General features: G+C 37.7%; 1 protein-coding gene across 1 annotated transcript; it reads left to right on the forward strand.

Moving 5' to 3' along the window:
- Positions 1-6,019: 6,019 nt before the first annotated feature.
- On the forward strand, positions 6,020-25,147 carry LOC131471359 (lysophosphatidylcholine acyltransferase 1). Its single transcript, XM_058647873.1, has 14 exons — positions 6,020-6,487; positions 11,034-11,173; positions 12,165-12,379; positions 14,770-14,882; positions 15,397-15,457; positions 15,738-15,796; positions 17,253-17,287; positions 17,951-18,005; positions 18,169-18,251; positions 19,317-19,442; positions 19,939-20,092; positions 20,375-20,473; positions 20,768-20,909; positions 21,154-25,147. Exons 1-14 carry the CDS (start codon positions 6,365-6,367, stop codon positions 21,381-21,383), a joined length of 1,635 nt encoding a protein of 544 aa, XP_058503856.1. The 5' UTR covers positions 6,020-6,364; the 3' UTR covers positions 21,384-25,147.
- Positions 25,148-25,560: the final 413 nt, after the last annotated feature.

Below are 25,560 nucleotides of genomic sequence, written 5' to 3' on the forward strand. Positions count from 1 at the left end.
TCAAGGTTTTAGCACCGAGGCAGATCAGTGGTTTCTGTCAGCTAACACTCGACCCTTGATGATTAGCACAAAGGGCTACTTGTATGTGTGTGTGTGTGTGTGTGTGTGTGTGTGTGTGCTCGTTGCATGCAAGAGTTTATCTGTTTCCTCTTCCTACTCTCTATCACCCAGTCACATTCCAAAGCCATGACCTCCCCTTTCATCCCCGAATAGGTTTGTGTCTCCATTTATCATCCCTCCTCTGTTTATTTAATGTTTTTCTTTTCCCTTTTTTTTCCCCCCTTCTTCCATTCACCACTGAAAGTGAAGCTCCCAATGGGAAAGATTAAGTTGTGTTGAAAATCCCAGCTCTTCAGTCACTCGGTGCTCACACCGATCGTAGCCTAGCTTGCTCCCAGAGTCAAAGGCCATCTCTTGAATATTCCAGCAACATTTTTCAGTGTCAAATTCCACATTCACTTGTTCAGCATATCAGTCTCACCTCCTGAGAGGCTGACTCTTTTGCAATGATAGGTGTTGATTTTACCCTTCAAACGTTGCCCATCAGAGGAGGACACTTAACACCAGTTACGGAATTCTCCACAAAAAAACCACATACAAACACACGCATACGCCAACATAATCTCTCTTTGCAATGTTCCCCATGTCTTTGTTTTTGCTTGTGCAAAAGTACATTTGAACAGGTGTCCAGTCAGCAAAGCAACGTTGACAGACAGGCACGCAAGAGGACAGCCAAGCACTTCTGTTCACCACAAAGATCTTTCTTGTCCTACAACTGGCTGTCCTGCCCAACATGTGGCTTTGGTTACAAAGCCTGCTGTTCTAGCAGGAACCCCCTTCATCTCCATGCGGAACACAGAGGGCGATGGAAAGTGCTTTCCAAGATGAGCAGAAAAGTGGCTTTCCTTTCAAAGAGCCGTGGATGTACAAGGCTCATGGATTCCTAGCTGTGAGATAGCGTAGCACCTGGACATGTCAGACAGGAAGAAAGGACAAAAGGCGGGAGGATAGAGATGAGAAGAACTGGAGAGAAGCCGCTTATATTTGATGCCAGGGATGGGAACCGCAGCTTGGATTTCAGTTGTAAAAAAAAATCATGCTTTCAAATGTTAACAGTCTGACTGCCCTACCATCCGTACCGCTCTCATCTTGCACTCATTGCAAGATTAGCACTTTCATAAAAGTGCGCTGTAGACAGATGACTTCCGCTCTTCCTCTCACCTGTGGCTTTTAACAAAACCACCTCCCAGGGGTAAATCCGCAGAATGTGTTTGAACTTTCCTTGTGTTTCTATTTCCTTCACCTTGTTCCAAATGTAAATGAGAAATGTGTGGATTTATATTGTAAACAAAGAGAGAAATTAAACAAAAGGAAATGTTTTTGTTCACGAGGCTTGGTATAGGGGTAAACAAAGGGCCTTTGGTGACTGACATATCCAGAGACCCTCATGCCAATCTTATACACAATCCATTTCCTCGAGCCAAAGTGTTCTCTTTGTGTGTTGAATATGTTTTGGAACATGCCGGCCATTGATTGACATGGGCGCAGGGGCTGGTAAAACATTACTGTGGTGTGAAGCAAACAACAGTCCATCTGTCACTCTGCCTCAGATGCATGGCCTGAGGGGGTTAACTGGTATAATAGTGTTATAAAAAATGTGGACATTTCTCTCTCTTGTTCTTATTCTCACTCATGTCTTTCCCTTTCACTCATTCCAGCCTCCTTAATGTCATCACACTCATTTGTTCTGGTATTAGCTCAGTTATTGTCTCACCCGAGTCTACACTGATCTGCTGTATGCCTCCATCTTCTTTTGTTTTAGCAAGGTATGGTTAGTCTGCAAGTGTCCATATTATGATAATTTATTTTCAGTGAGGAAACGCATAAAATTTTGTATTTATATAATATTTAATGATGACGACCTGGAAATACACAGACTCGACCGTCCCATTTTAGGTTAGTCAGCGCAGTGTACATGTGGCTTTTGAGTAAATAACGTGTAAAACAAGGAGAATGGCATATTCATATTTGTGCAGGATATTGAAACTTTCCCTTTTCCTCTCAAACAGTTGGAAGGCATAGTAGCGACATGCAGTGCAAGTCAACACCTTGCACCTTTTAGTTTCAAATGAAAACAATGGGGGAAAAAAGTGCTGTCTATATAAAATGTCCTGATACTTGTGCATTTCCAAAATGTCATATGGATTGATTCAACACCGACATTACAATTTTAATCAGCGGTGTAGAACCAGGTGTTAAAACGCATGCGGCAGCCCTCCAGGCCATAAGAAATTGGACAAGGCAGTAGGAAATTGTGTCTCCTCCAGAAACAAGTGTTTTGTGATTGTTTACCCCATGTCTTTAAATTGCATTTCTTCCTTTTTAATTTAAGCACCTCAGCTATGGGATTGAGGGGGGTAGAGAGTGAGGGAAGCGAGTGTAGTAGAGATGGGTGAAACCTTTTCCACTATTTTCTTTCATTTTTCTTTTTTCTCTCCTTCAATTCTCTGGAGTATTAACCCTGTCTGATGTGATTCCTGTCAAATGCAAATGTCACAACCCGATATGGTCAGCCCACGGGGCACTCTGACGACATGCTCCACACCCAAATTAAAATAAGAAGTTGAGCTGCATGTGTGTGTGGGTGGGTGCATGTGTGTGTGTATGTGTGCCTGCATGGCACATTTGCGCACGTGTGTGTTTTACTACTTGATCTTGACATGGTTGCAATTACAAAAACGTGAGCAAAAACATGATTGCTGTGAGGACATGGAGAATTCAACTGTGATAAAGAAAGCAAGAGCCTCTGAATAACAACATTTTTTTTTTTTTCACATGCTTGAATCAATATAGGTTTGCAAATGGGGAACTGCTGTGTGTGCAGCTTTGGCTTTTGAACAATGGAGCACAGGTCCATGGTGTCGATGTTGTGTTTTATCATTTGCAACAATATGTCCTTCTGAAGAAACTTTTTCCAGTAGCTATATGAAGGTGTACCTATACTGCACTTCTCTATTTCATATGAAAAGCATTTTATCAGATACATCAACAGTGGCTCACTCCAAATAGTGATCATAGAGATGAGGAATTGTGGTTATTAAACTGACCAGTTAAAGGTTTTAGCCTGAAATAAATGTGTCAACACATTGTCAGTGTTAAATATTTACACTATTTATTTAATATTTACAGTAAAAATAGCCTTTTTTTTAATCAAAGTTTTTAGTTGATGTTCTTAAATCATATCACAATTGCACATTTATAACAAAATGTTATTTTTTTGTTTTTTATTGCTGGCACTTTAGGTACCTAAGCAATGCCTAAGCTTTGTAGAAACAGTACTGTGCAAAAGTCTTACTATTAGATTTGTTGTTTTAGCAATGATTATTTCTTAATCACTTTACTGGAACACATCCAGAAAATACTGTAAAAACCTGTGCAGTTTTGAAAGGATTTCTTTTTATAGAAAAAAACATTTTCTTGAGGTAAAAGTGTTTAGTGTGACCTACCTTTACCCTTGAACAATAGTACGACCTTGCTTAAAACTGGAGTAGGGCCCTAATTAATGTCACTGGTAAAACACTGTTTAATGTCGACAAATATCTGCTGTGAAAAAAAGGCAGATTACAACGGGTTTATAAAAGACACATATACATATTGTTAAACTCATTGACAGCTTGATAGTATATAACACCAACTTTCAATCATATTATTCCAATCCTAGTGCCAGTGATCATAGAATGTGACAGAGATAAAAACAACAAAGCTGGTTGGTGCCTTGAGACTTGTGCTCAAATACAGCTTCTCTGATTGTAATGTGAGATTTTCACCACTAGATGGAAGTATATGATCAGCTGAAGAGCCGTTGGTTTAAGTTTAAATATTGCAAATGCAAGAAAGCCGAAACATATGAGGCCTTTTTATGAGAATGATACATTACACAAGGATAATCCATCAATTCAGTTGTGCCTCTATTTGCTGAGAAACATGCTAAATATTGGTATTGCGTTATTTACTTCTATTCCCTGCAACGCACTACTGTGGTGCCCATTGTTCAAATGCCTTTGTACTCAGTTAGATAAAATAATTTGTCATTAAAATTGTGTGTGTGTGCAGGCCATTAATGAACACCAGCTCTTGACCCAATTTTGAATTTTTGAGTCATCAAAAGCCTTGGTTGCTTCATGTTCTTTGATCCAACAACAGATTCTATACAACACAGTGAGTGCTGGTTGTCACCACTAGATGGCAGTCTGCATACTTTTATTGTTAATGTTGCATGCATCATCTTTTGTACTCTTGCATACCATTGTTTATGAAGAGTTTGTTTGTTTGTCCAGTCACTGTTGTCAGCTCAGTGAGTCAGATATTTCTCTGTAATGATGTCTCCATAATTCCACAGCTTTGACTGGTTTTCATGTTCTCTCAGTTTAAATCGGTGAATTATATGACTTTATTATTTTCCTCTTTGCATCAGAGTAGTTGGCGCATTTCAAGTAAACACAGGGGGCCGCTTGGGGCCCCCTGGTGATAGGGTGTGTGGAGAAAAAAACATTTTAACAAAGAGGTCTAGATATTTTTTAGATATTGCAATAGTGTTGAGCTTAAGTTATTTGGTTTTATTTTGGAGTTGAAGATTGCTTATTTAGTGCACATCTGCTAGAAGTTTTAAGTTCAGTGCTTCACCTTGAAAGTGCAAATGATCAGGTTTATTGCCAGGTAAAGTTTACACAATACTAGGAATTTTCTCTGGTCAGTGGTAAGGAAAATAAAATAGAAAAGAGTTTAAAAAAAAGAGTTGTGAATATAATTTAAAACAAAGGTGGACACAATTTAATACAGATGTCTAACATGAGACCTAGTGCAGACGGACAGTAGCAATTGTCAGTGCAATATGGAGTTTATGGCCTCAGTGGTCACAGACAGGAGTGTTGTGGCAGATGATTGCAGCCAATCACCTTCTCTTCTTGTTGAAGAGATCAGCTGCAGAGGGGAAAAAATGTTTTTGTCATGTTGTTTTGGTCCTAATGGACAGCAGCCTCTTGCTAGAGAGGAGCAACAAAAACAGATTGTGCACTGGGTGAGAGGGGTCAGCTGCACTGGCTACTCTGGGACAGGGCCCCCCCCCAAATCAAATTCAGCTTAGGGCTCCATAAAGGTTTGGGCCGGTGCTGTTTTGCAGCTGTCAGATTGTCAGGAAGAGACAACTTTTGGAATATTTTTTGAGTACCCTTGTGTCTGTCTTGTCATTATAAACTCACTGGTTGCTCAAGAGGTATTTCACAGAATTATTATGTATTGTAGGGGTGTTTGTGCTCCAAATGTCATAAATGGATAATTCGGCTGCAAATTACAATGAACCCTCCCATGCATGTCAAGTGTGATGCAAAGAAACAAATAAATTATGAGGATGAGGGGAAAAAATTGCATCCCCCCCAAACACAATCTAGCAATCTGTAGCCATGTTAAATGTTGACTGTACGTTGTACGACATCAACAACACTCACTCTTATTGGTTAATGGTGAAAAGGAAGCTCGATGTGATGCTGCATTGATTGGACACATTCTAAAAATATTTCAAACGTGCTAATAATTCACACACAAAAAATACTCATAAGAACACCGACTGTGTCTCTCACAAACTCACACAATAACATTCGTTCTGAGGCAGATCTCATTGCTAGTAAGGAGAGTGAGATATAAAAAGAAGTCCAAATTTGGTAATGAGGATGGGACATAGTGAAGGGCCCCAATTAGCTTCTTTGCCTCGGGGCCCTCAGAGTCTAGGATCGCCTCCGGGCAGCAGTGGAGGTATTATCCCACAAATCGCAGCCTGCAAGCTGCTATAAATGTTTAAAAACACTCACATACATATTTAGTGTTTACGTTAGCCTGCCCTTCACTTGCTTTTATTTTGTCTATGCACTCGGCCAGTGATAAAAGAAAAGAAAAAAACAAAACATTGTGGTGCCAGTAGCATCACACTGGGATCCAGACCCAGAGTTTACGGCACTGCGCGTGCGCACGGTTGAGAGGCGCTGGATTGGGGCTCCGTTAGCATCCACAGCTAGCATACTGGAAACACACGGAGGAAGGCGTCCTGCGCACGGCAGGAAGGGAGATAACGACGTCTTCAAATACCCCCAGTTAATCCTTGAGCTAACCATTATCCCTCCATGCTGTCCGGGGAAGGAAGATAACGTTAATAACCCTGTACTGCCACTTCAATTAGCAGAGACGGCGTAAGAAAGATAAGGGGAACGGCGTTTTGCGTGAGGAGTTCTCCTTTCTGGCATTATCCTTTTCTTTTTGTTTTTAATATTGAGACGTTTATCTGTACCCTCGACCGACGCTGCTTATTGGTAGAATGAGGTTGCCGAGTAACAGGCAATGTGCAATGGAAGGAGATGGGAAGAAAATGGATCAAGCGCCGCCGTTCAGAAACCCTTTTGTGCACGTCTTGAAATTCACCCCTCTGGAAAGGGCAAAGGTAGTTATTATATTATGTTCGCATATTATAATATTTTATATGACGCTTTAGTGCTACACTGTGGAGAGACTGTCACCAAGATTCAACTTGGCAGTTTTTTCCCTGATTGCATGTAGTCTGCAGCTGAGCTAGTGTTAGCTAACAAGCTAGCATTAGCTACATACATGTTGCGCTCTTCTTTTTTATGCTCTGTTGACGCCGCGTATGACTTTCATGTCTCAGTCAAAGACTGAGATTTGTTTATGTCTCTTTAGCTGCAGATATAGTGTGTTTCACTCACGACTGTTTAAAATAGTAAAAACCAATCCATCTCGCTCAGGAATTCTTCATAACCCACTATAAGAAGATGCAGTGACTTGAGCATGGTCGCTTGCACAACATTGGGCCTCGGTTGTTACTCTCTTATTGCTCCTGCCATCATTATTGTTGTTGTTTTTTGTATTAACAGCGCATGCTGGAACAATGGCATTCGGTTTCAACACGTTTTAACACATTTTTCCAGCCGCCCGTGCAATGTTATCTTAGATTTGTTCGTTGGCTGTAAAGGTACGTCCCACCCAGCCACCAACAAACACGTGTGGATATGGAAGGTGGAGAATATGATGGCAAACTGACAGTCATGTTCAAATCCGCTGCTCCGATGGATTTCCCCTAATTGTTTAAGTTTGAAATGTATATATTTTACTGTGTTGCTTCACAGAGCAGACCTGTAGTACCGCTAACCATCATTGCTGATGATAATCAGATTAGAGCTTTTAGGCTCCCCTGCATTGTGTTTATTTGCAATCTACCTCCTGCTTGCAGTCATTGGTTTTGATTTGTTAACTCCTCTTTTCAAAATAGTTTGGAATGGATGCAGAATATGTGTACATTCTCATTAACCTATCTTTTTCTTTCCAGTTATGTGAGTTGAATAATGAAAATCACTCATAATTTACACGTTTAAACTGGGGCTGTCTATAATTTTTTACACATGGTCTGCCTTTGCATTTTATGTCATGTAAACACAATTCTTGTGCATGTACTTACCCTGAGCCATGTGTCAACATTAAGCAGTACACCAAGCACATTCACATTCATACATTTAAACAGTTACATAAGGAATGGGATGATTTGAGAGGTTTGATTTGTGAAGAGTGTCACTTTCCTACTAAACAGCACAATGTGATTTTTATTTTGTTCTTAAAATGCCAGGCTGCAATTTCATATTGGTCTCTAAACTCAAATTCACTTATAGCTCTAGGGGAAATAAATTGTTATTTATATTATTAATGTCTGGCGTTATTGCCAATTAAAGCACAAAACAGTAAAACGTTTTGTTGCATAGTAGATGGTATTTTATATAAAGCATTAGTAAATGAGAAAGTAGGGCACTGCTATGGCTGTTTTATGAATGGTGCTGCGTTGACATAGCAGGTATGCAAGACAATGTGTTACAACAGTGACCAAGGGAGGTTCCCACATATTTAATATTGTTTAAAGGGAAAGGGAAGGACGTACTCTGTATAAAGGAAAACCGAATCTTATGTAACTGTAACATATTAAAGTCAATGAAGGAATTAATGAAGCTTATTTATTTAAAGTAAAATACTCAATCTACTGCTGTGGAACTAACTCCCATTAAGCTCACATTAAAGCTTTTTTCAGCTTCAACTTTTGCGTACAGTAGCTGGCCATTTGAATCCAATTTCTAAGTGGTTAAACACTAAGTGGTGAACAAAAAGTGGGCCATGGAGTGATGGAAATTGGCTTCCTCATACTGATGTAACTGGGAACAGCTGTTTTCAGTGCTGCTCTTGCTTTCACATTCACATCCACGTGAGGTAGACACAATCTAATCTGTTTCATACAAGGCTAGAGCAAAAGGTTGTGGGCTGTGACCATTTCCTGTAAATGTACCTTATCAAAAGCCCAGGAGTCAATAGTTTTATCTGACTTGAATATTTATTGTTGTAACAAGCCAATTTGGCATTGTACCTCACAGTTTATGAGTCTGCTGTGCAATATACAATCAAATGGAAGTGGAGGTATTTCATTTATTTTTCAATCAATTTCTGTTTTGTTAACTTTTAATTAATGCGTATGTTTAATTAATAATTTAGACATGTATGACTAGCCACATCAGTCAATTTCCTCAAATACTGGTTCAATTCCGCAGAATTGCATTGATGTTCATCTCCTGGCCTGCCTCTTGAATCACCATCGAAACTTTCCTGTTTTATTAAAGCCTTTCACTTAAACTAATTTATGTTATAACAACCCCTGACTTCACACAAGCGATATTATCTGTCAAAGCTGTTGTCATGCTTGTGGCATAAAGCTAAATGACTACTGACCAGAAATGTCAAACCGGAAGTCGCACGGTTTCTGCTGAAAAAAGACTCTATACTGTAGGTTAGTATTTCTGTGGACATCATAACAACTTGTTGCTTTACCTTTTTACCTATGACCAGCTTCAGCTCACTCAGCGTTTGTTTCTGCAGTTTTATTATGACCTGTAAATTGCAGTTCATTTTCTATATTATTATCTGTGTATTTACGCATTTCACCCTATGTTGGCAGCTTAAAATAAATAGTCTCACCAGTCCTTATTTTGTATTTGACAAACTCTACTGCATATTTTTAAAAATGCCTTTTTATTAAGAGCCTGAATTCAGACTGTTGCCTGAATAACTCGTCTTTTGTAGAGTTGCTTGTATTTAAATTTTAAGTGACATCCATGCTTTCATGCTCTAGGTCTGAATAAATTTTTAACAAGTGCATTATCCAGAGGCTCTCAAACATTCCTGACAAATCCTCTTTTACGATAAAAAAAATAAATAGCAGTACTTCCATTGCTGGCTTTTTCTTGTGCAAAAGAGTGGATTTCAGATGTGTTTAAGTGTGTGGAGGAAGTCCATAATTAATAGATGTATTTTCAGTGCATCCTGGAAATGTAAATGGTTTAAAAGTCTATGATAAGACAAAAGAAACTAGTGTGTGACTGTTGGAAGTGGTAGGAATACTACTCTTGAACCTAAGAAAACTATTTACTGTGCAATGGCATTCATTTAAAGAAAGCAGTTTTTTAAACGACTGTTTTAAGTTGATTTAACTGTCAGACAAATTGTCTGTAGACAGACTTTATAGTCCCTAGTAGTTGTTATCAAAACAAATATTGGCATAAGATTAGATAAGTGGTGTTATCGGAGAGCCATACAAAGCACTTCAGTAAATGACCACCATTAAAGCAAACACTGAAGTTTCAGGTTTTGTTTGAGCTTAAAAAACAACGAGCACCATTTAACATTTACATGAATTGTACAGTATGTGAAGTTCATAAAGTGCATATTCTGAAAAAGAGTTGATTCACACACTGACATGCCTTTAAATTGTGTATTATTAACATAATTCTTGGATTATTGCTTGTGTTTTCAATTGCGTAGCTGATGCATGGAGCTGTGTAGCGAGGCCATGCCACAGATGTGCTGCCTGTGTGTACTGTATAGGTCTATTATGCAAGTGTAGTTAGGCTTCATTGCATATTGGATGTTTAGATGTCCTTTTTTTCTTTTACAGAAGTCAATAATATTTTTTTTTTCTGAAGTTCTTGAAAATGCTATTTTAAAGATTTTAAAATCATTCATCTATTATCATCTACCGCTTTGTCCTCCACCGGAGGGTCATGGGGGGTGCTGTGCCAATCTCAGCTGACATAGGGCGATAGGCGGGGTACACCCTGGACAGTTTGCCAGTCCACCGTAGGGCCACACACAGACACCTAAAATAATCCGTTGGACTATAATCTAATTATGTAGTAAACTTTTGGCATTTGGTATGGATCAGATTATCATGAGTATGTGTGCTTTTTCAGTCAATCCCTGAGCCCACTTAAAAAAAGTCAATATAGAAGTCTGAGTTGGTATCAATTGTACTTTAATGGACCATTTAAATACAACAACAACTAAATGAGGAAGAAAATAAAACTGGTGTTTCCCCTGTGGCAATATTGGCTACAGATAAATAACAGCTGTACGCTTATACACTGGACATTATCATGGCCTTGCTGGACAACACAACACATTTTAGAAGAAATGCTGCAGGGACTGAAGCTAAGATGAGACTGATTTCGAATTCAGCCTCAATTTACTGCTCATTAACCCTCACTGTTATATTTGACTGAGTAGTGTGGCCATTATACAGTTATTCAGTGGCAGAAAATTTTTTTTTTTTTTTTTTTTTTTTTTTTTTTTTTTTTTTTTTTTTTTCCATTGTGTCCACACTGTGTTCCACTATGAACACACACAGTATTTCTTAAATGCAAAAAGTTACAGAATTTACCAGATGTTAGCAATGACACAAAATATGGAGATATGCAAAATCCTAATTTAATGTTCTTTATTGATTGAGAATTTGCATATCTGTGTTGTTGAATGAATGATAGTCATTTTACAGCCTGTACTTGCATCAGTTATAGTTAGACCACAGTAATTAAAGGTGACAAATATTGTGTTGATCTGAATCTGTTTCTGTAACCCTTTTTTATCCCCTTTTCCGTTTCTTCCAGATTGCATTAATGACGGTCACACTCTTCCCCATTCGTCTACTCATAGCTGCATTCATGATGCTGCTGGCTTGGCCTTTTGCCTTCCTGGCCACAGTAGGGCACCCTGAGACTACCGTGCAACCCCAGTGCCTCTGGAGGAGGTGGGTGCTCCATGTGCATAATGTGTTTCTGCTTGTAAATAGTGAATTTTGTCATACAAGTGATGCTGAGACATACAATACTGTGCTAAAGTCTTACCACCTGCTTTGTCTTTTTATGTCGGTCAATTATGTAATTATTGGAGTGATGTGACTGAAAGTTGGTCTTCTATAGAGCCAGGGTCGTGCTATTTTTCAAGTATAAGGGTTAGTCACACTAAATATTTGACACTTTAACCTGTAGATGCTGGGATTTTTTTAATGTTTTAAAGTGGAACTTAGCAAGGCTAATACAGAGCATATAGGGGGAGCAGAGACAGCCCCTCAATCTCTCTGCAACAAGCCATTTGTTGAATGAAAGAGTGCTTCTGCCCCTTTTTCCAAGATAACTTTCACTTTCAATATCTCTGCAGTTATTCAACTGTTTGGGAATATGGTACTGAGAAGCTGCACTGGTCAATCTTGTCCTGAGGGCTACTGTCATGACAAGCTTATGGGCTATCACCAATGCTGTTTCAGCACAGAAAACCACAGGGCTTAAAATGCTACTTCACATACATTGTCATACACTGTAATGTAAAGCTTTTAATTTTTGCTTAGTGATACTAATTAACACCCTTGATTATATGACTGTAACTATAATGAACACACCAACACCACAGTGAAAAATTAAAAACCTACAACATTTTGGCTCATCAAGCAAACTGTGCTCTTGATTTTGATGTATTAACAGTTGTATTGTGTGAACCTCAGTCTTCCACAGCAGAAACAGGACTCTTCTTGAACACTTATCTGAAATGAATGTGTGTTGATGAGTTCTAGTGGAAGCAAATAGCTTTTGTTAAAATTGAGGAAAGGTGTTTGTTTTATGTTGGTGTTATTTCCTGAATGTAATATAATTGATAAACTTCACCTCACCTACCCTTGTTTATTGTCTGTCCATATCTTAAGTTAAGTAATAAAATCTCACATGAATTATGATCTTTGTTTCCAGACTGGTGGACATAATTCTGAAGATCATCATGCGGGTCATGTGGTTTGCAGGAGGTTTCCACTGGCTGACTGTAAAAGGGCAAAAAGCATTACCTGCGGAAGCTCCCATTCTCACCCTGGCACCCCACTCATCTTACTTTGATGCCATCCCAGTCACAATGTCAATGGCCTCAATAGTCATGAAGGCTGAGAGCAGGGATATACCTCTTTGGGGCAGTAAGTAGCTTTACATATATGGTAAAATCAAATTCTTCATGATATAAAATGTATTTGACAGTAATACATCTCTGTCATTAGACCGTTATTTCCAAATGGTATTACAGCCACATGTGTGTTCCACTGCACAGTGTGTTATGAAGCAAATCCATATTATTTTCTACAAATAATAATATAATATATTATAATAATAATAATAATAAGGTCAATTGCCTTATTTGAAGCAGAAGTTTTTAAAAAGTAGCACCTTTGGTTTGTTTGTTTTGTCTCAGAAGTTAATTTTGTAAAATATTTAAATACATAATGTAATAATTTATTTTAACATTCATATCTACGTAATAGTCCAATACATTTTATTGTTATACTCATTTAACACTCCCTGACAATACAAATCAAATATTTTGTCTGTATAAACAATCACACTCACACACAACAGAACAAAACATACTTAAGAAAGTTATAGAAGAAAAGCTAGAAGTTAAAGCCTCCCTATATTAGTTGGTGCTATAAATGGTATATAAACTAGAGATTAAAGGTAATATGAAGAGACAATAATTACCAGTAATTACAGAAACAGTAAGACAGTAATTAGGGCTGCAACTAACAATTATTTTTCATAATCGCTTAATCTGTCAATTATTTTTTGATTAACTGAGTAATTATTTGGTTTTGTCCAAAAATATTGAAAATGTTGACCAGTGTTCAAATGTCTTGTTTTTATCCTCAAAACCAAAATGATTTTGTCTCAATGATTTTCTTTGTTATATGAAGCAAAGAACTTTTCAAGAAGCTGAAAAAAATCAGATAACTTGTTTTTCAAATGAGTAATTGATTATAAAATGAATTGATAATGAATTTACTAATCTATTCTTGGCATTGCTTTCTTGATTAGTTTGGCCATCAAAGTTTGTATCGGGACCAAAAATGAAAGAACATTTATTTAAAATTTAATCTTGGTAAAGTAGAGAGCTTGAGAACTATAAACCTGCCCGCATTGCAGTCTCCTTTTATGTTTTTTTTGTTTATTTGCTTTCATCAGAAAAACCTTTTGTAAATATCAGAGTTATCAGTGATTGGCTGCAGTATGTACATGCACTGTTAGCAGTTTCTACTAACCTGTGTATTGTTCCAGTATGTTGTGAGCTTGCACGTCCACTTACTTTATTATTTGCCAGTTTAAACAATTGTTCTTATGTCCCTGGTGAGCTTGAGGCCAAGATCTATGTTCTTATAGTTTATTTTTCCTCCCCCTGCTCTACCTACTAAATGTCAAGTTACTGCAACATTAATTGCATGTGTTGTAGTTGAACAAATTTTTACTTTGACAAAGAAATACTGTTGTCAACCGAATGCAGTCAGCTAAGATGATGTTTTGACAGAATCAGGGCACACATTGTTGTTTTAATAAGATACTGGCATTTGCCATCTTTGTTCCATTAGTTTAAACAGTCCCTTATTTTTCTTGCGAGAGGTAGTAGATGCCAATCCTGGCCGAGTAAGTGGAATCCAGAATAAACATTAAGACCTGATCAGCCACAGTGACGTGTGTTGTGTGTCTTGGTACTAGAGACATAATCCTGTCCTGTAGGCAGACAGCTCACAGTTGGAATCCATTTCTTCTTCTCACAGCCTCAAACTCTCCTTTTCCTTTTGTTCCTTTCTGTTTTAATTGAGTCACAGGGCTGCCTACAACATAGACCTAGCTCATTTTTTATTGCATTGCTAAAAATGAAATGTGTAATTAAATTCTTCCCACATCTGTGATCTCCTGCCAATGAAATCTAAAATATTTGAAAACCAGCAGCATTTTCTGTTGGCAATTGAACACCTGTTAAGCTTAGATGACCTACAGAGAAGCTATTGTCTCAAAGGTTGCCCTGCAGATCATACACTATGCAAACCTCATGTTCTCATGTGATAATGCTCCATCTATTGCATTGTTGTGAGAAGTCTAACCCAGTGTTGTACAATCTAGTAGTTAGGCAATAGGAAATGAAAGCCTCAAATGGTTTCAGTCTTGTGTGAGAACTTAATCTAGGCTGTTACACTTAACTTGAAAATAGAAGTACTCCTCCAGCCATTGGATACTTGTGAGTGTATTTCTTTGTAGTATATTATTTTCGAGTCCTAATGTGGCACTTGTGACATAATCACACATCTGATGTGGAACAACATACATGTTATTTATGTTATCATTTGTGAAATAATAACATGGGTTCATATAACCCTCACGTGGAGGATAAAGCGCTAGACAATTCTTATTGCAATTCCATATATTCACTCTTAATAAACCTTATGCACATAATGAAAATAAGTTAAGATTGCTTAGTTGTGAAACAAAATGCACTTCTATTCATGCATCCCCTGTTCTCTTTGGTTTTTGTTTCTAGCTTTAATTAAGTTCATCAGGCCAGTGTTTGTATCACGGTCAGACCAAGATTCAAGAAAGAAGACTGTGGAGGAAATCAAACGTAGAGCCCATTCTGGAGGGAAATGGCCTCAGGTAAGTAAATGAAAGTCACACAAACACTTTTGTAAAGTTGTAATAATGTACATCTGCCAAGTCAGTGTAAAAGCACTTATTGCTGACCAAAGAGATGACATGATACAGAACAAACATCAACACTAGTTAAGTGACCTAAATACAGTAACTGGCATACATCCCCTGTAGATGTATTTTCAAATTAGTCATAATGACTAGTTTTTATTAAACCAACATTTTGTCCACACTTAAGGTATTTTGCCAACTGTAACTGCAAGTTTTATTTCCCCACTGGCAAACATTCTGTCTGTAAAACTCCACATTGCATTGTGACGTAACTGCATCCAACTTAAAGTAACCAAGTTAATTGCAACTAGTAGAAGCCTGTCAAGTGAGCTGTTGGACAGTTATGTGATAGACAGACAGGCAGCGACGCATTCCTTGAATTAATCGAAAAATTGATGTACAGCATGCTGTCCTAACTTGCTCTTTTGTATTTTTCAATAGCTAACCTATTGCCTTCTCTCACCTACAGATAATGATTTTTCCAGAGGGCACATGCACCAATAGATCCTGCTTAATCACCTTTAAACCAGGTAACGTCTCTCCTGTCACTGAGCTTTCTTTTCTTTTCTTATTCTTTTAAAGTTGTCTGTTCTTGTTGATTTGTGATATGGAAGTTAAAGTTTCACCTCGCATTTATCTTAAGATGAAGTTGTTTGTTGTTGCATACATATACGAAATGAGTAAGAAAAAGACTTTGAAGATTAGCCTGCCATGAGGATTAGTCATTGAGAGCACTTTTTCAAATCACTATGGTCATTTTATATGGTAGAATTCTTATTGAAATAAATACTTTACATCTTACTCTTCCAGGAGCCTTCATCCCAGCTGTACCAGTGCAGCCTGTGGTGATTCGTTACCCTAATAAACTGGTAAGATTATTTTATGCCATGTCAAGTAACTTTGCTCAATGGTTCAGTTGAATGATGTTTGATATATCAAGCAAATGTGAATGACTCTCCATCTATTTCCCTACTTACAGGTTAAGTGTGACTGTAGTCTGTTATTTTCATTTATTAGCTTTGGCCTTTTCGGCTGTTGTTTTTTTTTATTGGAGTTCAGTGTATTTATGAGAAAAAAATGGTCCCAGTAAAGCACAGGCATTTTGTTTACTTGGCAGAAACCCATGTAATGTTGTGAGATCCTTCCTTAATCAGCATTTGGTGTTGTCATCATTTTGTTTCTTAAAGCCATTGTAACTAAGGACATTATTCATTGATCACGGTTTATTTATTTATCACGGTTTCCAGCCTAAAGTTGATTTTGCTTCTAATTTAAATACCTATTGCTGACAGTGACTTTACTGTTAGGTGATGGAATGAAAATACTTGCTGTCAGAAAAGGGCTGAATCTACATTTAGCAAATCAAAACAAATGACTTATTTTGTCTGAGTAAGCAGACATTTAACTTTAAAATGCCCAAGTACCGTAAATTTCGGCCTATTGAGCGCACCTGACTACAAGCCGCACCAGCGAAATTTTAAAATAAAATTGATTTTGTACATATATAGGCCGCACTTGAATATAAGCCGCAGGTTTTCATGTTGTAACCAGTAGCGGCGCCAGGATTCAATCTCTTATCAAAGGAGTTTGTTTATGAATGCATCAACTTTATGAATGGCGAGTGAGTGTGTGACTAGCACTGAATGATGTGTCGCGATCACGGACGCATCATTCAGTGAAGTCTGTCTCACTTTTGCGTTTACTGCTAGAGAGTGCCCCCCGGTGGCCGTTAGCCAGTAAAAATCTATAAATTAGCCGCACTGGTGTATAGGCCGCAGGGTTCAAAGCGTGGGAAAAAAGTAGCGGCTTATAGGCCGAAATGTACGGTAGTTCCCTCAGACATTACACTAAATGGGTACATTGTGTGCCTCTTAACCTAATACACTCTCCTGCAGCAGTCGACATGCACATTTTACGTGGCTTTTAAATCCCATAGATACAACCATGCTATGGAACTGCACTATAATCCTGTTTAACTGTCCATTCAATTCTAGATTAATCATTAGCCCATAGGAATAGTTGTGGAAGTCTTGAAAGTAAGTAACTATGTAAAGCTGATATTAACAAAGCATTAATTTGCTGGTTCAAATTTTTGGCATCTTTGGCAAATGTATGAGAATAATTCAGTCAAGTATTTAAAGTGTCACTAACCTGGGACTCTACTGCATCATGAATTCATAGAAACTATTTTGCTTAATTAATTGCATAGTAATCTGGTCATTGGTGCCATGTTTTTTTAAATGCATGGTTTTCAAGTACATTTGCAGTGAAAGTCAAAAGAAAATATATGAATAATCTAAAAATGTTTTGTGTATTTTTTTCCAGGACACAATCACATGGACATGGCAAGGACCTGGAGCGTAAGTTCTTCATTTTTAATATCTGTCATTCATGTGCCAGTCATTGGATTCTCTTTTATTTTAAAATGATACAATAGAAAGTCAGTGTGTAATATTATACCCCACTACACAATATATGTTTGTTTATTTTTATAAATGTCCTTGGGTTGTAGTTGGTGTGTGCTGTTTGAGAGATGAGTAGATGGCCTTGGGGAAAAAAAGCTGGTGATGTGTGATTTAATTGACCTATATCGCCTCCCTGAGGGCAAAGGGTGGAACAGGTGTTGGCCAGGATGAGAGGAGTCTTTGATGTTGTAATAATATCTAATGTTTAAATCACTCACTCAAACTTATACATATGTAAACATGCACATAATGTGAATGCATGAACATAAAACATTGTGCAAAATGATCTTTTTGTAAATTTAGTTTAGTGACCCTCCTGTGGAGTATAAAGCGCGAAAGCGGAACCTTAAAACATTTAAATCACTTAAAGGCATGCCCTAACCGTAACCCTAGAATGCCGTTGAATCTAAACTTGAAAAATGAAGGCTGGAAATTGTGTTAATGAAAAAACAGATATCTAATATTCAAACAGTCTGTCTCTTTAGACATGGACCGTATTGAATGCCCTTTGTATTTCTATTTGATAATTGTTGTTCATTGTATCCTTTTCATATCCAGGTTTAAAATACTGTGGCTGACACTTTGCCAGCTGCATAACGAGTTTGTGATTGAAGTAAGCATTTAAGTTGGTCTCTCCAAACTTTATGTATAAACGTATTTGTGGTATGTTGATGCCATGTTGATATATTATTGTAAATGCTTATACAATATCATTACACATGCAAAGTTCACTTGATACCATATTATTAATGCCATTATATGTGCTCACTCCTCAGTTCCTTCCCATATACACACCATCAGAGGAAGAAAAAAAGAATCCTGCTCTGTTTGCTATCAACGTGAGGAACATCATGGCTAAGTAAGTCGAATGTATTGATAATATTATAGTTAACCTTTGAGTACATAAAGAAATTCTGTTAGGTAATAAATTGATGTCTATTTATTTAATTAACAACAAAGCAGTGAATAGAGTATCAGTCTGTTTAAGTTATACACCTCTTTAAATATCATAAAAGCTAAATTATTAAACCCAAAATTATATCAGGGCCAAGACCTCCTTTTACAAACTGAGACGCTTGTAGAAGAAAAATACCATGAACATCGTTCTTTGCATTATCATTTTATTAAGGCAGCAGATGCTGTTTGTGGAAAGACGAGTGTGTGAGAGAGAGGGGGGCAGGGAGATGAATGGGGTTGGGTTTTTAAATTGTATTGGGGGGGGGGCGCGTGTCACAATGGCACCAGTGGGACCAAAGAAAAAAAGTAGTCAACCAAATTATTATTATTATGTAGGGTTTTGGATCTTGCGTATAAGTTAAAAACAAACAGGTTAGCTTAGGTGTAGCAACTTACTACAACAAAAGAGTATTAGACATTTTAATTGACACAGTTAAAAATACCTGCCAGAATTTTGTGGGTTGTGCATTACGCAACACGGCTGAGCATCAACAGGCTTTCACCTGAACAGGAAGCCAGATGGTGAGACTTAATTAACACAGTTACAGTTGTGGTTAGATTGTGGAAGAGTTGTGTTACTAAAGAGAGTCACACTGGCTACCCTTTTAAAAAATAAAGCTATGCACAAATTGCTGTTTCCTTTAATTAGCATGACTATTTATTCACACATACCACAGCAAGTGTCAGTAAAGCACAAATGAGCCGCCCTGCCTCACTTGTGAACTCCTATTCTGCAGTGCTCCCGTTCAGGCTACGTTGACCGCCTTTGGTCTCATACACACTCTCACACGCACACATTCTCTGCATCACTGATGTGAGCCTGCGATGAGAAACTTGCACAGCAGAGAAAAAAAAAAAGTACATATTGTTCTGAACATGTAGTTGTACTGGCTACCTTCAAGCCTTCAGCAGACTGTGTTATAGTTTGCACAAAGTGATTATTTATTGTTTCCTCTGCTGTGCCCAGAGCCCTGGGTGTACCCATCACTGACTATTCATTTGACGACTGCCAGCTGGCCATGGCTGAAGGCCAGCTCAAACTGCCAGTCGACACCTGTCTGCTGGAGTTTGCCAAACTCGTCAGGAGACTGGGGTGAGTCACTCAAACCTTCCAATGATATGTACCCATCAATGACGACTAAGTGAGAGCCATCCAAATAAAAATTTCTGGCAGTGGGATTTGTGGTGTGGTTGTGTGGGTGGAAAGGCATTTGGGCATTGTGTCCTTGTCACCTGTGTTGGTGATTCCAGCTGGCTGTCTGCGTGGAACGTGATCTGGATGGGTATCCTGTGATCCAACATGTGTGTCATATGAGGCTTTCAATTGTCCACTCATTTTACTCCCTCCCTGAACTGACTGTGGCAGTGTCTGGGACAAGAGCCACTGAAAGAAGGGGGGGGGGGGGGGGGGTTCTCGATAGAATACAGGGTTGGAAAAATGTGAATAAAGTATTTGAAAATATTGAAGTTTTGCAAAATACAGGTTAAATAATATATTTAGCTTTTCAATGTGTATTGTAATACTTTTCTACCTGTTCCCACTTGCTAATAAATAAATAAAAAAAACATTCCTGCAACTCTTCTTCCAGGCTCAAACCACAGAATGCAGAGAAGGTTCTGTGGGAGTATGGGAACAGAGCCAGCACGCTGGGGGGACAGAAGCTGGGCTTGAATGAATTTGCTCAATTCCTTGATGTGCCAGTTTCAGACATGCTGCGAGACATGTTTGCTCTTTTTGATGAGGTAATAAGTTTTATTTTTTTTCCTTGTAACCTTGATGGCTTCCTTAGTGGATAGGACTATGCTTTATTGTGTCTCTGTTGATTACTCCTTTTGAACCTGTATGAAAACAACGATAAGCTTTGAATGTGATTGTTATATTTGACTTTTCATTAGGGAATACATTTGCAATCACTGTTCTAATGCAGCATTGTGTCAGTTGTAATCTAGCAGTCACCCTTTGCTGCTTGCTTATATCCCCTTTCTTTATTGTTCATAACCTGTTGTTTTCTCTTGGTTTTCCAGCATGAAAATAACTGCATAGATGTCAGAGAGTATGTGATAGCCTTGTCTGTCGTGTGCAGACCTGCCAAAACTCTGGAAACAATGAAACTAGCCTTCAAGGTATGTTTAGTTTCAATCTTTTTTGTGACATCGCAGGGCAGAATAAAGTTTTGTTTTCGGTTACTCAACGCTAAAATACCACATTTTGGTTGTCGTAGTTTTTGCAAGCAGAGGTTATCTTTGCAGTCGGTATGTTTTTCAGATTGCATGACAATTGCACAATCGAGCAGTAAAGTGGAGCTCACAATTTATCATAGCTCATACCATTTTAGAGGAAGAACTTCCATTTATAAAGTGGGACAAAACAAAGTTGCAGAGATGACATGTGCATTTCCTTCATTTTATCTCTTCCAGATGTTTGGGGGAGAAGTTGATGGTGCCATCACAGAGATGCAGTTGGCAGTTATACTGAAGACTGCTTTAGGAGTGACTCACCTTGGCGTGACATGTCTGTTTACTGCCATCGATTCTGAAGACACGGGGAAAATAACATTTGGTAAGAGAGCAAATGAAATGAACCATCACTAGTCATTGATTGACTAAAATATATATATATATATTTTTTTTTTAGTTTAATCTTTGTTTAAAAACTTTGCTTCTTCATCAAAGTAGTTGTCATCTCTCCTGCTTTTTGTCTGTCCCCATGAGGTTCTTCATTGTAGTCTGTCTCTGTTCATGTTTTAAAATTCAATCTGAGTCATTTTCTTTGTCTCTGGCGCCCTCTGGTGGTCTTTGTACAGGCAAGTTCAGAAGCTTCGTGGAGCAGCAGCCAGAATTTGCCGAGTACCTGCACTCAGAAAACGCGGCCCTCCGCAGCGGCCCTTGCCGCGGCCACCAAAAGAAGCCCAGCCTGTCTTCCCTGGTCTCGCTAGGCACTGCCACCCTCAAAACTGTTAACGGTATCTGCCCTGACTTTAGCACCAACGACCACGATGGTACAATATATGAAATCCTCAAGAAACACAACTGAAATGGTTCAAAATGTAGTGGGAGAAAAGTGACTCCTCTCCTGGTGAGAGGACGCTGTGTGAGTAACTTACATTTAGCAAACCACAGCTTACAAAATATTAGAAAGTTTACCTTGCCCTTTTTTTATTCATAGTGTATTCATGGTATCTTCTGAGGTTATTTTCAGCCTGGTAACAGTTTATTTTGTTATATATTCCTTTTTTTTCCCCCGTTTGTTTCTTTTTATAGCAAGGATCAAATATCAAAATGCCAAACACTGGTTGTTTCAGATATAATGCTTGAATACTTGAAGGGCAAGCACTTATAAAAAATAATTGCTGGGGGAAATTTATTTTCCCTCCAACACAGTGTGGACTGTGCATGTTGTAACACGAGGGAAGCAAGAAAAAAAGCCCTAAAGTGAACAAATCTTTTGTGAAATTTAGTGTTGATTATTTTTTATTTGTTATTGCTTTCTCCTTTTTTAATGGTAGCTGCCCTTTAAACGGGCAGAATGCATGGCTTCATATTATTTTGAGCAGTATTGAGGATTATTTATGTTAAAAAGGGAGGTCTGCGGTTACCAGTGACAATTGTTAGACCACTACAAGCGTTCAGCTTTTGTCGACACATTTGAGGTGAACTGGGGTCTCTGTGAATTGATGATCATAATTGGTATGAGCCTGTTCTATATACAACCATATCTAGATATATATATGTGTGTGTAAATATATATATATATATATATATCTGCAATGATATATTTGATTTAGCTCAGGGTCCAGTGACAAAAATGAAAAATTTACTTGTATGATGTCATCATTTTTGATGCTCACTGGGTTATGTGCATTTTTTTCTTTTTCTTTATTCTGGCGTAACGTCTGCCTAGTCATTTCTCAATCACATTAATTTCCATTATGTTTTCCCTGTCATGCTGGCAGATGATTGTGTCTTTTCAATTCAATTTCATAATCACAAAATGTGGACCAAAAACTGATCTGGTGATATAAATTCAACTGTCATGTTTGTACTGTCCTTTTACAGTTAGTGGTGTAATGGCTTTCAAGGAAAAACAACAAAAAAAATCACAATGTATGACCATTGAAAGCACATTAGATTAGTGGCTAAGTTGGGTTTTCCAAAGGTAAGGTCGTACTCTTCCCCTTTTTTGCATTGCACTACTGCACACCTGTAATATTTCATCCATTTCCCACCACACGACTCATTAGCGTGACTGAAATTCTTACTCTTCCCGTATGTTGTGAAACGTGTGATCATGAAATATTGCCCCGTTTTCACCCGTGAATTTGACCTACATGCTATATTTCATTTTTGCATATATGCACAGTTTATGCATTATCACTTTTTTTAGTCTAGAGAGGAACACTATTCACATGTTACAATAGTTATGTCTGCATTCTTCACATTTGTTTGACTTGACTTCTCACTAAATGTGCTTGCATGGTCTGGCCACAAAATGTATTTATATTCATAGATGTGATGGACCTATGATCTTATAGCTGATCTAGATCTTATCAGTTGATATAGAAGATGATACGATTTATCTTAAATCAGGCAGATTATAGACACATTTGTATTTGCTGGTGTTAAAGTTATTCATTTTAATTACAATCTGTCCAGTGAATCAAGAGATACACACTTTAATAGTATTTATATTTAGTCTTTACTCCACAACTTAAAAATATACACACCTTTTAAAGGTAGATTATGCAGCCACCTAACTAGAAAACTAGCTTTATATTATGTCTTTTTTATAGGAACCTTAATTGTCAAAGGGAAAACCTCTTCTGAGCAGTTGAAATGAAGCAGGTCAAAAACTGTTTGCAGCCAGTTGTACTTGTTGTTTTATTTTTTTTGTTAATTGAACAGAAATAATGCACTGCTTTTCTTCTTTTTAACCCATGTTCGTCGTGTTGGTGAGCATCACATCCATGGCCACGCGTCATTGTACGTGTTTTCCCCGTTATGGCTTTCGGTGAAGCAATATTTCACAATATTTCTCAAGCCTTCTAGCGACGTATTACTTTTGAAGAGTTCTTATATGTATTTTGAATATTCCAAATGCGGGACATTTTGTGAATTTTTTTATATACATATATGAATGGTTTTTATTTTCACTGCCATGATAGAGATCTTTGTTCTCTCCTCTGCAGTATATATTGATGGTGAAACTTGAGCCACATGTTTTTTTTCATTTTCCTTTGTACAATACTGCAGTTGTTCTTTTTGTGCTGTATTCCTCCTACACAGTGTAAAGTATTGTTATATTGTTACTATTATTGCTGAGTTGACTGCTTGGAAACAAAATGCAGATTTCATATGGAAACCGATAGCCTTGAATCTATTGAATTTTTATGCTATAAAAACAGAATGTATAGACAATCCTGTCACAATCAAGAAGCTGCTTCAAAGCGCTGATCTCCAGTGGACATTTTCCTAACAAGTCATGGTTTTTAAATGTACACTTTTTATTCCGTTTGAATTCAGTCTTGTTATGCATGTTTGAGAAAGTGAGAATGTGTCAAGTGTTTCGGGCCTTGAGGAGGTGATGTCTGCCACCACATGACGGGCCACATCTCACAAATTCTACACACTCCAGACTGTGCGCACATGTAACCTAATAGTTTAACACGTTTCGTCACAATCTTTTAGTCTTGCTCTACTTTGCTTGTGATTGTCTTTTCTTTGTTTTAATTATGTTTCAGAAATGTCACATTGCTGTAAAGCTTGTAATTTTCTCGGGTTATGGTATTGTAACTCGATACTGTTTACAAAGTTGTTTTTTTTTGTTTTTTTTTTTAATTGGACCGTAGAGAAAATTAGGGACTATAAGTAATGACAATTCCTATACCCCATTTTTAACTCTATAAAACAGTTCAAGTTGAACATTTAAAACGCCGTCTTGACCAACCGTTATACTTTGTCTCAGGATTGTGGAAAGTCCGTAGCTTTAAAAAGACTTTGTGTACTTTGCAACGTTGTATGGATGTAAGTGACGAGAAATGGTTTGCACCGTGGAATGGAAAGTATTTAATGAATGTGAATTTAACGGCATGTACAATTCAGGCTGTATGTTTAAAGGCAAATTCTGCTCTTTTTGTACATGGGTGGGAAATCTGACCGTGGAAGTACAACTGATGCATATTATATGATCTTCACATGATATTTTTGAAGTGTTCTGAGCCAGAGTCACTCCTTATGTTTGTTTTTGTTTTGACTCATAATTCCATTCCATCTATATCATATATCGTCTGCAAGTCAATTACATTCAGGTTTCCATTCTAAACAATTCCGCACAGGGGTTATATAAGAATATTAAAGTCGAGTAAGTGAGTTATTTTCACATGTTTTAAAAAATGATTATTTCAAATACCTCATTAGAGGATTATGAGTTTTATTTGCTATCAGTCTGAGAAGATGTAATCCTGCAAGAGTTTGAGATGACCTTGTATTTATGCTACTGCTGCCTGCTTACCACTGTTTGTCCAGCTGTGAGCCTAAGACGAAAGATCTGTGTACTCTGACCGAGCGATATTGTCTTTCTGATGGCTCCTCGTATGCGGACCAGGAAACTGATACCTGTTTTCCTCGTAGCTTCACTTCCTGTCTTTTTTCTATACTCTACAGGTTTTATTTTATTAATGCATTTTGATGATGAGGAGTCATTACTGCAAGCTACTTTGAATGTGTCTGTTCAGGACTGCTATGATATAACTTGTCGATGTGACTCTTGGATTGAATTAAAAAAAAAAATCAAAAGTTTAACGCACCGATGTGTCCCTCATTTTGGTTGCATGTGTTAATTGAATGAGGAGTTCAACCACAACAGTGGTAATGGATCCTTTCTGCTTTGTTATTTCCAATAGCCTGGTCATTGTATTTTAAAATATATTTGAATTTATTGGTACAGATTTTCGCATATTTGGATTCACTATGTAATCAAATGTCTCTCCTTTTTCAGTATTACAGTGTTGAGGTAACCTGACATGGTATCTTGTATCTCTTAATGTGGAGGTACGTTGACTCTGTCTTTTTAGCAGATTGCTTTGTGATTTCTATTAACATTCTGTCATCAAGAAAAGCCATTGTGTTCGGGAGTGAAGGTAGGCCCATTTTATTTGAAGTGTGTGTTTATTGTGCTTTGCTTACCTGACTGCCTTATGTTGAAATAATCCTGT

The sequence above is a fragment of the Solea solea genome, chromosome 13 (assembly GCF_958295425.1).
Source record: "Solea solea chromosome 13, fSolSol10.1, whole genome shotgun sequence".
NCBI lineage: Eukaryota > Metazoa > Chordata > Actinopteri > Pleuronectiformes > Soleidae > Solea > Solea solea.

What these genes read in the sequence shown, in the direction of transcription:
- LOC131471359 (XM_058647873.1), top strand. Translation starts at nt 6,365, where the DNA reads ATGAGGTTGCCGAGTAACAGGCAATGTGCAATGGAAGGAGATGGGAAG. An exon ending in TTCGTTACCCTAATAAACTG is followed by an intron (nt 15,797 to 17,252) that starts GTAAGATTATTT and finishes ATTTTTTTCCAG; the next exon opens with GACACAATCACATGGACATG. An exon ending in CAATGAAACTAGCCTTCAAG is followed by an intron (nt 20,474 to 20,767) that starts GTATGTTTAGTT and finishes TATCTCTTCCAG; the next exon opens with ATGTTTGGGGGAGAAGTTGA.